Below are 13,978 nucleotides of genomic sequence, written 5' to 3' on the forward strand. Positions count from 1 at the left end.
CAGGTGATTCATTTTAACACAATCCATATTAAATTGTGTTGTACAGTCTTTTCTGGTTCATCTGTCTGTGACTTATTTTTCTTTATTGTCAGTGTATAAAATAACATTCAAACAAGTCTTTATGCAACGACAGTGAGTAAATCCTATGGTCATTTTATAGACAATGGCTACACAAAACTGGTGGACTAGCTCATTAGATAATAGATGCTGCTTGTGTGCTTCAAAATGTAAAGCTTTTGAAACAGAATTGCTGCCTTTGTGACGCAGTGACCTACTTCAGTTTTCCATGGGCATTAGTCAAATGGAATATAGATAAATAGGATGGAAAAGGAAGAGGACACTTTAAATTGCAATCGAATGCTCTCAGTGTCCAAAACGCCCGTTAAGGCTTTGCATCTGTAAACCCAGTTTTGTGCCATTTATTCAGATTATCTTTGCTTATGGTATCTGCTGGCATTCACACAAAGCCTGCAGAGGAATACTGGTTCTGGTGTGCTGAAGTTCATTCCATAAAATGGGCCAGATCTGTGAACCTACAAGGGATAGAAGTGCCCTGCTTTCCTCACTTTCATGCTAAAGACCTGTCTTCTAAATACAGAATAGAATTAGAATGGAAAGAGCTTCTTCATTAACACACAGAATGTTGTTCACATGTTGTATCTTCTCTTTGGCTGTTTTGAACAATTTAAAATTGTTGCAGAAATATTGTTAATTCTGTATTTCTCCACAGCCATGATGAACTGAAGTTACCTGCAATACTGTTCACTCTTTCCTGCCATTTTTATCATCCATTATCAAGTTCACTTCCAAAATAATTTATTTTGAAAACATAGGTGTCAGAAAACATGAAAAACAGCTAGTTTAAATTAATATGTATGGTTTGATAAATCTGTTTCCTAGGCATGCTTCCAGAAGAGTGGTGCATCCGTGGTTGCTATTCGAAAATATATCATCCATAAGTACCCTTCTCTGGAGCTGGAGAGAAGGGGCTACCTCCTTAAACAAGCACTGAAAAGAGAATTAAATAGAGGTGTTATCAAACAGGTATTAAATGGTTGTTTGTAATAAGATCATTTCAACATGTATTAGCTGTAAATCCATATTTAGTAACATTTAGGCTTTTTGTGCTTTGTGAATTTGTTAGTTAAAATAAGTTAACGTGATGATGAAAAGCTTAAAGATAACCATTCTAGAGAACAGAAGCAGTATGGTAATGTAACTTTTTTCTAGCGGCCTGTACTTTTAATTGAACTTTCGGGGGGCTGCTTGTGCTTGAGATTATGTGGTGCTGCAGATTAGAAGTGGGGTTGAGGAGTCCAGGTACTGCAGCAGCAGAAAAGGTAATTGTTCTTGTCTTAGGGTTGTTAGTTTTAAGGCCTAGCTTCTGTGGCTAGACTGGTTATCATTATAAATTAGATTTGCACATAGGTTCACCTTAACTTATTAGTATCTGAAACTGTTAAGTCTTTTGGGAGCATCAGATAAACCTGAATAAATTGAGAATAATACTAAAACCAATATTGATTTCAGGCATAAATCCATGTTACTTTGCATAGTACATCAAAACTTTACTTAGAGCTCTGAGGATATTTTGTACAACACAGCGAATATAGCCAGTATTTTATAATAATTTTAAATGGAGTATAATGTATAAAATTTTTGAATCACTGTATTGTAACCTGAAACTAATATAATATTGTAAATCAACTATACCTCAACTTAAAAAGAAAATTGTTTAGCTAGAATGAACTTTCTTGTCAATCTTCAGAGGTCCAGAGGGAGGAAGTAACTACCAAGGTCCCATGGTAATAGCAAAGATGGTTCTGAAGATCTAGTTCACTGCATTCCCTGAGTCCTGTTGCCTTTTTTCTATATCTTTCTGCATGGTTTGGCTAATAACAGAATTCTGTGCCACTCAGGCATTTAAATTCCTCTTAGGAACTTTCAACAAGTACTTAACTCCACAAATATATTATTGAGTGTGTCCTGTGTGCCAGGTGCTTGGGGGTCCATCTGTGAGTAAAACAGTCCTGTGATGGAGCTTACATTCTACCTTTCTCAAAATGTTGTAAAACTGATATTTAAATGGCCTTTAAAATAATCATTGCTTAAAATATATTGTCTAACCATTATAATTAGTATCATAGTATATGTCAGCACAGTTTATTAGCTGGCTTCATGTTTTTCTTTTTGAAAATATAGTTTGTGACCTATTTTGCCTCATAGGCTGACCCTCAGTTTGATGCGTCAACAGGTTTATAGGCTGAAAGCATTTCCGTTTGATTGCTGTCACAGCAGGGTAGGTGAAGCTAGGGTGTGGAGGACTCAGGTTAATGTGAAGTTCTATGACAGCACTTCGTAAACTGTGGAAGTACATTCTAAGACTTCCACATACCGTCATGTGCAATGTCTAAAATTGCTAGATAACCTTTCCCATATGCAGTAATAATCTGTAACGGGCAAACTGTAGGAAGCATTGTGGCCTGAGATTAACTAGGCCTGAACTTTTGCCAAGGAGCTGTCTTCCTTTCAAGATAGAGGTTTTCTCACTTATTTTTTTTCTTGAAAGCTTACAGTAGACTGTTTAACCTGGTATCACCATTTTTGTAGATGAGGAAACAAAAGCTCAGAGGGCTTATGAGGTTGTCCAGTATTGAATAGCTAAATGGTACCATAAATAGGATTTGATCCCAAGTCTTTTGACTCATCCATTCTTTTTTCTCTGAAGAGTTCAGCAGCACTTTACATTAGTTCTTGCATCACCATGCCCTGTAATTCGCTTAGTCTAGTATAAAGTTATCAATATGAGTACCAGAATAATTTAAAATAAAAATACCTGTTATTGCAACTAAAGTTAATTTACTTTAGGTAAAAGGAAAAGGTGCTTCTGGGAGTTTTATTGTGGTCCAGAAATCAAGAAAAACACCTCAGAAGTCCAGAAACAGAAAGGTAAGAAGTCTGTACCAGTTTGATTGAGCACTGTAATACTATTACTACTGCTAACAATACAGTGTTTACTGAGTGTTCACTGTGTGCACTGTGCAGGATGCAGCCTTTCTCTGAAGGCCTGGAGAGGTTATAATTCATTTGCTCATTATGATTCAGCCAGAGAGTAGACGGGACAGTGTGCGACTCCAGGCACCCCAGCCCCGGAGCCCGTGGGCCTAACTGCCCTCTGTTGAACTATGGGCAGCTGTATGAGTTATACTGCTTTTTTGTGAAATACCTTTTAAACTAGAAGAGGCATACAAGTACATGTTTACCCAATATTAGACCCTAAAACTATATCTTAAGCCAGTTTTTCTTTTTTGTAGATACTAACACTCCCCCTCCTCCAGACACATAATTTCATTTATGGAAAGTATACGATAATAAAGTGAAATACATAATATTTCCTCTGTGTCAGTAGTTGAAATCATGACTGTTCCTCTACATCTCCAGTGTTACAGCACTGGAGATTTTTGTACTTTCTTTATAAGGCTTTCAAAATGAATTTTTTTGTACAGTGCTGCCTGGTGCTGCATGATCCTTTTCATTCTTTGTTATTGAAGAATGAATTAAGACTTTTAATACCTTTTAATTTTTATATATATTTTTAACTCTCCCAGTTCAATTTTTTTTTTTTTTTTAATCTCTGGCCGCGTTGGGTCTTCATTGCTGCGCGTGGGCTTTCCTAGTTGCGGCGAGCGGGGGCTCCTCTTCATTGCGATGCGCGGGCTTCTCATTGCGGTGGCTTCTCTTTCTGGCGGAGCACAGGCTCTAGGTGTGCTGGCTTCAGTAGTCGTGGCATGCGGGCTCAGTAGTTGTGGCATGCGGGCTCAGTAGTTGTGGCTCGTGGGCTCTAGAGCGCAGGCTCAGTAGTTGTGGTGCACGGGCTTAGTTGCTCCGCAACATGGGGGATCTTCCCGGATCGGGATTGAACCCGTGTCCCCTGCATTGGCAGGCTGATTCTTAACCACTGCGCCACCAGGGAAGTCCCTGAAACTTTTATCTCAAAGAAATTGCCACTCAAGTGACATTACACCACTGCGGTATGAATTGTTTGAATGTGCTGAAAAGGAATAGTTTTCTTTTGCTTATTTGATTTGGCAGTCAGCTTGGGAAAGCCCTTGAGTTGAATATAGAAGCATTAGAAAAGAAAACTCTATATCCTGTAATGATGATAATTTTTGATATTACATTTCAGAACAGGAGCTCTGCAGTGGATCCAGAACCACAAGTAAAATTGGAGGATATCCTCCCACTGGCCTTTACTCGCCTTTGTGAACCTAAAGAAGCTTCCTACAGTCTCATCAGGAAATACGTGTCTCAGTATTACCCTAAACTTAGAGTGGACATCAGGTATGAGCCAGAGGCCTGGACTTTAAAACACAGATGTCTGTATTACTTCCTTAGCCCCTTTTTCATGAGAAAGGAGAAAGATTAAATATTCAGTAAGGATGACTTTCAGTTGAGCTAGGAATAAAACCTTTTTTTGTGGGTTTTATTTTTTGTCCCATTATATTTTCCTTTTCATATCTCCATATGTAGTTTCTTTTTGAAACTCAGACCGCATGTTGACTTTCACAAGACTCTGATAGAGTAACTTTTCATGATGTCAGCTGCTAGGATATTCAGCATTAAACGATGTCCTCTCAGCTGCTGATTATTTTTTTAATTTTTTTATTGTGATAAAATACACATAAATGTAAAATTTACTTTCTTAACCATTTGTAGTGGTAACAGTGTTTAGTTGTATTAAATACTTCCAGAGTGTGCTACCATCGCCACCACCCATCTCCAGAACTCTTTTCATCTTATAAAACTGTAACTCTGTACCCATCAAACAAGAACTCCCTGTTCCCCCTTATCCCCCAGTCCCTAGCAGCCACCATTCTACTTGGTCTCTACAATGCTTGACTGCTCTAGGTGCATACCTCATATAAGTAGAATCATACAGTATATTTTGTGACTGGCTTATTTCACTTAGCATAATGCCCTTAAGGTTCATCCATGTTGTTGTGCGTGTTAGAGAATTTCCCTTCTTTTTAAGGCTGAATAATATTCCATTGTATGTATATACTACATTTTGTCTGTCCTTTTGTTTGTCCTTTCATCTGTCATTGGACACTTGGGTTGCTTTCATGTTTTAGCTATTGTGAAATAATGCTGCTGTGAACATTTGTGTACTAATATCTCTTTGAGACCCTGTTTTCAAATACCCAGAAGTAGAATTTCTGGATGATATGATAATTCTGTTTTTAACTATGTAAAGAACCACCACACCGTTTTCCACAGTGACTGTACCATTTTACATTCCCACCATCAGTGCACAGGGGTTCTGATTTCTCCATATCTTCACCAACACTCATTTCTGGTGTTTTTTTGTTTGTTTTTTGATAGTAACTGTCCTAATAGGGGATGAGGTGGTTGGTAGCTCATTTTTTATTTAGATGTATAACTGAGAACATAGGAGACTTCAGGCTTCTGTAGCACTTCTGCATAGAAATAGCATAATATTTTCATCATTTAAACATTTAATGTAAAATTCTGAGAGAATTTTGATAGTAATTCATTTGTAAAATAATTGCCACTTAAAAGCATCTAGACTGATTAGATTGTCACATGTGCTTGTGGATTCATGCAGACACATTGTTCAGATTTGTAATTCACAGTTTGTGTTTTGAATGTGTTTGTGTAACATCTTTGTTACATTGACTTCTGGGAAATTGTGTTTAATCCAGAGTCCTTTCTACAGACAGTTTCTGTATTGGATGCACATTGTCCTGATAGAGTTTAGTACCGGTATTTACTTTGGATTACTGAGGCATACAGTTAGAATTGCAGGGGTTTCAGCCCAGAAGCCACATTCTCAGAAGAGCACTTAGTGGTCTTCAGAGTGGCCAGTTAGTGAAAATGCCAAAGAAAGGGGAATCATAGAAGGAGAAAATTTGAAATTAATATCCGGATTTTTTCATGCTTCTTATACCCTGATTATGAGCCACAGATATAACTTTGGGTCCAATACGCATTGTTTGGCGCATTTAAAGATGGAAATACATTTCACTCTTATCTCTTTTTACTCTGTTTTTGGTGACTAGAGACTGTATCCTCCCCCAGCTTTTTTCTTTCCTTACGGTTCTACTTTACTTACATGAGACATGCTGGTGATTGCAGTGTAACTTTGCTCCATGTCTTTGGGAACATGTCCCGTTGTCATTTTATGTTGAAACAAAATTTGCCCGAAAATAGGTGGGTTGTCAGCCCATAGATGATGATGAACTTGAAGACCTTTTCTTATTACCTTATTAAATAGTAACTTCTTTCTTTGAAGCTCTTTTTTCCTTTACTTTGATTTTCTCTACCACCGACTGTAGTGGAATCCTGCCATACATATATTTAACGTGAAAGTTTAGCCGTACTTAACGCTTGACCGAACAAAAGAACAAGAAAAGTACAGTTTTAAAGTATGAGTTGTCTATCTATACTTGCTGCCTATAATTTTTCTCCTCCTACTTTGTCTTAAACCCACTTTTGTCATACATTACCCCCACCATTTTACCTGAAATACTTCTTCCTGTCAGTGTCACTGAGGGCCTCCACATTGCAAATTACAGTAGTCAGTTCATAGTCCTTGACTTACTTGCTGGTCTTTCTACAGTATTTGACACAGTTGATGGCTCCCACCCGCTTGAAACACTTTCTTCACTTGCCTTTCAGAACACCACACATACCTTTCTGATTTACCTCCAGCTTCACTACCCGCCCATTCTTTCTCAGCCTCCTAAGGATTCCTGATTTCCCATCTCCTGCCTCCTTAATGTACAAGTGCCCCATGGTTAGACCTTAGGCCTCTTGTCTTTACTGTCCACATTCACTTTGAATGAATGGTAATTCTTGGCATTCTCAAAGCTTTAAATAGCACCTACACAATACTAATATACAGGTATATAAATCTGGCCCATACCTCCCTCCTAGCTCCACATTTATATATACAGACACCTGTTTGACATCACCGCTTGTGTGGCTAATTTCACATGTCCAAAACTAAACTGTTGATCCCCACCCCACCCTCGCCCGTCCCTCCTGCCCCATCTCTCCCGCCCCACCAGAAAGGCCCTGCACTTCCCATACCTCCCTCATCTCAGTTAGTGGCAATAACATCTTTTCAGTTGCTGAAGCCAAAAACCTTGGGTTTGTCCTGGTCTCTTTATCTCACACCTAAGTGTAATCTATAAAAAATTACTTTGTCTTTAAAGTACATTCATAAACAGACCTCTTTTCATTACCTTCACTATTTTCACTCTTTTCGAAGCCACCATCATCTCTCACATGCATTAGAGCAATAATCTCCTGCTTCTCCCATGCTCCCTCCCTTTCAGCCTGTTCTTAACATAGCAGTGAGAGTGAGACTTCTAAAATGTAAGTTAGGGGCTTCCCTGGTGGCGCAGTGGTTGAGAGTCTGCCTACCAATGCAGGGGACACGGGTTCGTGCCCCGGTCCAGGAAGATCCCACATGCCGTGGAGCAAGTGGGCCCATGAGCCGTGGCCACTGAGCCTGCGCGTCTGGAGCCTGTGCTCCGCAACGGGAGAGGCCACAACAGTGAGAGGCCTGCATACCACACACGAACACACAAAAAATAATAATAATAATAAAATTACGTTAGACCATACCACGTTGCTGCTCAGACCTCCCAGTGGCTTCTCAACCACTTCACAGTTAAAAAGTTTAAAGCTAGAGTCTTTAAAATGGCCTACAAGACACTATGCTTCCATTGCATCTCCAACCTAATCTCCTACTACTCTTCTCTCCCTTACTGGCCTCAGAGACTTCACACTTGCTGTTCCCTTTGCCTGGGTGGTTTTCCCTCATAACCCACCTTACTCACTCTTTCACTTCCTTTCAGTTTTTACTCTCGTATCATCACCACATGCCTGCCTTGATTACTGTACCATTTTTTAACATTTTATTTTGGAAATTTTCAGACATACACATAAATGTAGAGAGAACATAACCATCATACTAACCTAATTCCTAACTAAACTAATAATTCCTTAACATTATCCAGTACCCAGACCATGTTCAGATGTCCTCAGTTGTCTCCAAAATGACTTTTTTTTTTTTTGCGGTACACAGGCCTCTCACTGTTGTGGCCTCTCCCGTTGCGGAGCGCAGGCTCCGGACGCGCAGGCTCAGCGGCCATGGCTCACAGGCCCAGCTGCTCTGCGGCATGTAGGATCTTCCTGGACCGGGGCACGAACCCATGTCCCCTGCATCGGCAGGCGGACTCTCAACCACTGCACCACCAGGGAAGCCCAAAATGGCAGATTTTTATATTGTTCACTTCTGTTTTTCCCAAGCCTAGCACACAGTACATGCTCAATAAATATTAGTTGAATGAGTGAACTAATATGGGCACTTCACCTGGCCATTTCACTCAAGGAACTTTTGCCCTGGAGCATACGAGATGAGACATGAATTCCTCCTACCATACACTGGAGGCTGTAGAGCATTGTGGTAAAGAGCACAGACCTTGGAACCCGACCCTTATGTTTAAATCCTGACTCTTTGTCATTTCTAGCTTTGTATCTCTGAATAAGTTATCTCTTTGTGTCTTGGTTTCCTCATTGATAAACAGTGTTTAAGTCATAGAGTTGTTAGGAACCTTCATATGTGTTAAGCACTTAGAACAGTGCCTGAGACTTCCCTGGTGGTCCAGTAGTGAAGACTGCGCTTCCAGTGCAGGGGGCCGGAACTCGATCCCTGGTCTGGGAACTAGATCCCGAATGCTGCTGCAGCTAAGAGTCCACATGCCACAACTTAAAAAAAAAAAAAAAAAAAGATCCTGCATGCCACAACAAAAATCCCACGTGCCACAACTAAGACCCGGCACGGCCAAATAAATAAATAACAGTGCCTGGCATGTAATAATAACTCATCTAATGTTAGTATTATTAGTGAGTCTCAATTCCAACGTGGCTCTCATGGTATGAGCATCACACCATACTAAATATGATTCTAATGTTTAAAGACTGTTTTTATATAACACGCAAGTCACCTCCTTTATTAACAATGTTTTTTGCAACCCTAGAGAAAAATGGGGTATGTTGGCTTTACATAGGCTTTGGGTTGGCCTCCAAGAAGGTGCTCTCAAAGGTAATGCTGTCATATGACATTAGAAATCAAATTTTAATGTCTGATCCTTGTGTATGGTGTAACTTCATCGTATTCTCTTGATTTTTCTCTTTCTGTGCATACCAAAATATGAGCATAGCCCAAGATGCAATTTTACCCCCATACTTTTCTCTAAACATATTAATTTCTCTGGAGATCCCTTAATTTCTTAACAGTTTAAACTCTTTAAGTACTTTCAAGAGTCTTGATCTTCTTAATTCTGTCCATGCGTTTCTAACAGATTGATGTAACTCTTAGATTCCTGCCACTCCCTCCCTTACCTTCCATTCGCTTTGTGCATTGCTTTCGTTTTTATCTCTCTCAGTGCAGACTTTCTCCACAGTTGAAAAACATAGCCACCAACAATCACTCACTATTCCCTGCTTTCTAATTAAGCTGGTCTATTCATCTTATTTTTAAAAAGAAAAACTTGTTACCATAAATATAAAAATTTGTTATAAATTTGTTATAATAAACAGATTGTATAAAATAAATTTGTATAGGGCTTTTAAAAACATTTATTTTGCATTGTTTTCTGTAATTCTCAAAATAGACTTAAAAATAGGTATTCCTACCTCAATTTTGCTGATAAAGATCTTACCCTGGGTTACTCGGCTATTCACTGGTGAAAGCAGAACTTTATTTCATTTTTCCATTATAACCTCTTGCTTTTTCCACTGTCCAGGGCTGTCTTATATTGGAAAGTGCAGGCCTACCTAGCATAGTGAGTAAAAATGCAAAATCTGGAATCAGACTGCTCAAGTTTATAACCTGGTTCTTCCACGGCCTGGCTATGTGATCTGGGAGAAATGTCTTAATTTTTCTGTCACTTAACTTTTCCCGTTCAGTAAAGTATGGGCAATAGTACTACCTGTTTCTTGGGGTTGTTGTATTCTCTTGTTTATTCCATCCGTGTAAAACATTTACAGCAGCACTTAGTTAGCACCATCATAGGTACAGAGTGGTGTGATACAGACTAGAATTTTTCAGAAAAAGGAATTGTGCTTGGGAGTTAGCAGTGAGTTAAAAAGATGGGGATTGATTGGGCTCCCCATCCAATCAAGGTGAGGATCCAGTCGGGTCCCATCCCATTGAGATGGGTCTAGAGAATGTGTAGAATTTAGATGTGGTGATAGAGTGGAGAAGGCATCTTAAAGGAGCTTCATGAAAAAATTTCAGAGGCAGGAGTTGGCATTCTTTTTGCGGAACGGAAAGAAGCCTGCCTGGATCTAGACTAACAAGGGCTGGCACCAGGCCATGGAAAGCTTTGAAGCTGGGTGGAAGCATTAAGACCTGACACCTGATCAACTGAGTCACATATTAAAGGAGGCCTTTATAGGCTTATTGCCTTAATAGTGGTGTGCACTATGAAAACAGCAGCACAGTGCCCAGAAGGGAGACCATGGTGGCTTGTACTAAGGTTATAACAGTGATGAGAGAGAAAGGGCCAATCTGAGAAGCTTTGAAGCACTTGGTAAGTGTGGTTTTACCTGAAGGTAGGAGTGAGTGATAGAACTGTGAGATTTCTAATGGCCCAGGATAAGGTGTATGCTAAGGTAATGACTGGTATTGCTGAGAAAACAAAAATGTTAAGGGAACCTATTTAACTGATAACTCATTCCTGAAGCATTTGAACCTTCGTTAAGAAGACTCTTCTCAGGGAATTCCCTGGCAGTCCAGTGGTTAAGACTCCAAGCTTTCACTGCCAAGGGCCTGGGTTCGATCCCTGATTGAGGAACTAGGATCCCGCAAGCATCGCGGCATGGCCCAAAAAGAAAAAAAAAAAGAAGATACTTCTCAGATTGGTTGTTTAATGTGATACAAGAGACTGGGGTTTCAGTGTTTAACTTAAGCTGTATGATCCTCCATTGGAATCTAACTTACAGAGCAACTAATAGTAAAATTGTTTGACAGTTAAATCATTCCTTCAATTGTGTTCCCAAAGCTCTATGCACATACTTCAACCCTGAACCTTATTATTCTCTACCATAATTATTATGTATTCATCATCTCTTAAATTCCTTGAGTTTAGTGACTAGATCTAAGTGTTTATTCCTGCATAACCATACTAAATACTCAGTAAATACTTGTGGGGTGAATGACTTTGAGTGTGTTTTGGGTTATGGCATAAATCATATTTGTCCTGAATGGAATAGCACTGGCTTAGAAATACTTGGATTGTGATTTGGTGGAGAGGGAGTTTCTTCATTTGGAGTGTCAGGATGTACAAGATTTGATAGCATGGTTTCTGCTCTTTAGCATCCTGTTAGAACAGGGGATCCCCTCCACCCTTCTACCCCAAACATGTGGATAATGTAATTAATAACTCTAGTGTCAGCTCAGGCTGTAATGTTTAGTGGTTGGAGAAAAGATTCAAAATTTCTTCTCCAAACAAAAGTATCAAAGCTCGATAAATCACCTCAAGTGGTAATAGTTTGGCCCTCATCATTCTGCCCCTCAGTGGGCTGCCAAGTTGTTAATCTTTTCAACTTACCAAGTAATCAGTTTCAAAGAAGTCTCATGATTTTCTGCTCCTTGGGTGCTATTCTAGTAATTCTGGGGAGGTGTGGCAAAACACATCTCTTAACTTTTGGGTTACGATTAACCCTTTCTTCAGATGTCCTGTTGTTGGCCTGGGTGTATAGCTTTCCATTTTGTCTTGTTCCATACCACAGACCCCTTTAAGCCCTAAGTCAACTTGATTGATTTCTCCCTGCACCTGACATTCTTCACCCACCGTTCAGACCATTGCTCCTTGACAGAGCAGCTCTTGCCTCAACACTTTGTTCTTATGTGTTTCTGTTTTGGTTTTGTTTTAATATTTTATTTTATTTACTTTTATTTTTTTGGCTGTGTCGGGCCTTGGTTGCAGCACACGGACTTCTCTCTAGTAGTGATGTGCAGGTTTTCTCTCTCTAGCGTGGCACGCAGGCTCCAGAGCGTGTGGACTCTGAAGTTTGCGGCACACGGGCTCTCTCATTGAGGCGCACAAGCTCAGTAGTTGTGGCACCTGGGCTTAGTTGTGGCATGTGGGATCTTAGTTCCTGGACCAGGGATCAAACCTGCATCCCCTGCATTGGAAGGCGAATTCTTTACCACTGGACCACCAGGGAATTCCTGTTCTTGTGTTTTTAATGATATTCAATTTCTTCTTGCCTGCCATTTGGTTTTGATGACCTAGTTTTTTGTTTTTGTTTTTGCTTTTTTTAATACAACCCTCTTAAGGCAGAGATACTATGTTAAAAACAACCTGTTTTCTTTCTCATGGAATGTGTTTTATTAGGCTGACCTTAGATACTGGTTTGTAAGAAACAACTCCATTTTTTGTTAATGTGTATATACTTTTAAAAAATCAGGAATTTTGCCGCAGAGAATATCAGAATTAGATGGGACTTTAAAGATATCCATTCTTTGCTTGAGTACAAAGTTTGGTTGCTATTGTAGTCTGATGGTAAAAAAGAGACTTTTGGAGTGCCCTGGCAAGTTGGAAATTGGTTCTGTATGGTTCATGGTTCTGTATGTACAGGTAATGACTTAGCTTCTTTGCTTGAAGAAAAAAGAAATACCACTTAACTAAGGGTGCCAACAATTTATTACTTTACTGTTTTAACAAAGTACTACACATATAATAGGAATCAGAACTTTAGTTCTTTAGAATAACCCTGGTCCTGTTTTCTTCAAATCTTACCTTCATTAATATATTTATTGTTATTTTATGTTTTCTCTGCAGGCCTCAGCTGTTGAAGAATGCTCTGCAGAGAGCAGTAGAGAGAGGCCAGTTAGAACAAATAACTGGCAAAGGTGCTTCTGGGACATTCCAGGTTAGAGGCTAAAAAGGCTTGGTTGTAGAGAAGTAGTTTTCAAAAGTTGTGGTTTCAGGACCTCCTTATACTCCAAAAATGTATTGAGGGCCCCAAGAGGTTTTGTTTATGTGGGTTATGCATATAAATATTTACCATATTAGAAATCACAACTGAGGAAAATTTTAAATATTAATTCATTAAAAAAATAATAAACCCATTGCATGTAACATACATAACACTTTTTATGAAAACTGTATTTCCCATGGGACTTCCCTGGAGGTCCAGTGGTTAAGCCTCTGTGCTCCCAATGCAGGGGATACGGGTTTGATCCCTGGTCAGGGAACTAAGATTCTGCATATGCCACGTGGCACGACCAAAAAAAACCCCTGTATTTCCCAAAATAAAAAAAATTTTAATGAGAAGAGGGTTACTATTTATTACGTTTTTACAAGTGTCTTTACTGTCTAGCTTAATAGAAGACAGCTGGTATCTGTTTTAATGTATTTTGGGTTACATCTATGAAGAGAATCCAGCTCACACAGGAGCACAGTTAGATCAATGTGGAGTATTTTAAGATAATTTTCAGGTAGAGGTTGATACTATTCTTTGATAGTAAACCAAAAGTCAACAAATGATAGTATTTTGTAATAGCTTTATTGAAGTATGATTTATACACCATAAGATACAACCATTTTATGTTATGATGTATAATTCAGTGATTCTTAGTAAATTTACAGTGTTGTATAACCATCACCACCGTCCAATTTTAGAGCATTTCCATCACCCGAAAAAGATCTCTTGGGCCCGTTTGCATCACTCCCTGTTCCCATCCCCATCCAACCTGTTGATCTATTTTTTCTCTGTATAGATTTGCCTTTTTACATATTTCATGTGGGTAAAATCATACATTATGTGGTCTTTTGTGTCTGACGTCTTTCACTTAGCATAATGTTTTTTTAGGTTTATCCATGTTGCAGCATGAATCAGTACTTCATTCCTTTTATTGCCAAATAGTATTCCA

At 39.1% G+C, this 13,978-nt stretch overlaps 1 protein-coding gene across 6 annotated transcripts in view; it reads left to right on the plus strand.

The window, feature by feature from the left end:
- HP1BP3 (heterochromatin protein 1 binding protein 3) overlaps positions 1-13,978 on the plus strand; it is a 34,883-nt gene that overhangs the window by 11,691 nt on the left and 9,214 nt on the right. For all 6 annotated transcript variants that reach the window (XM_022551827.2, XM_022551829.2, XM_022551830.2 and 3 more), the window contains 4 exons: positions 901-1,044; positions 2,869-2,949; positions 4,187-4,341; positions 12,885-12,975. In XM_022551827.2, coding sequence (XP_022407535.1) covers positions 901-1,044; positions 2,869-2,949; positions 4,187-4,341; positions 12,885-12,975 — 471 coding nt within the window. The remainder of the gene's footprint in view (positions 1-900; positions 1,045-2,868; positions 2,950-4,186; positions 4,342-12,884; positions 12,976-13,978) is intronic.

The sequence above is a fragment of the Delphinapterus leucas genome, chromosome 1 (genome assembly GCF_059928025.1).
Source record: "Delphinapterus leucas isolate spDelLeu-1000000601 "Yukka" chromosome 1, BTC_Dleu_Yukka2, whole genome shotgun sequence".
In the NCBI taxonomy this organism is placed as follows: Eukaryota; Metazoa; Chordata; class Mammalia; order Artiodactyla; family Monodontidae; genus Delphinapterus; species Delphinapterus leucas.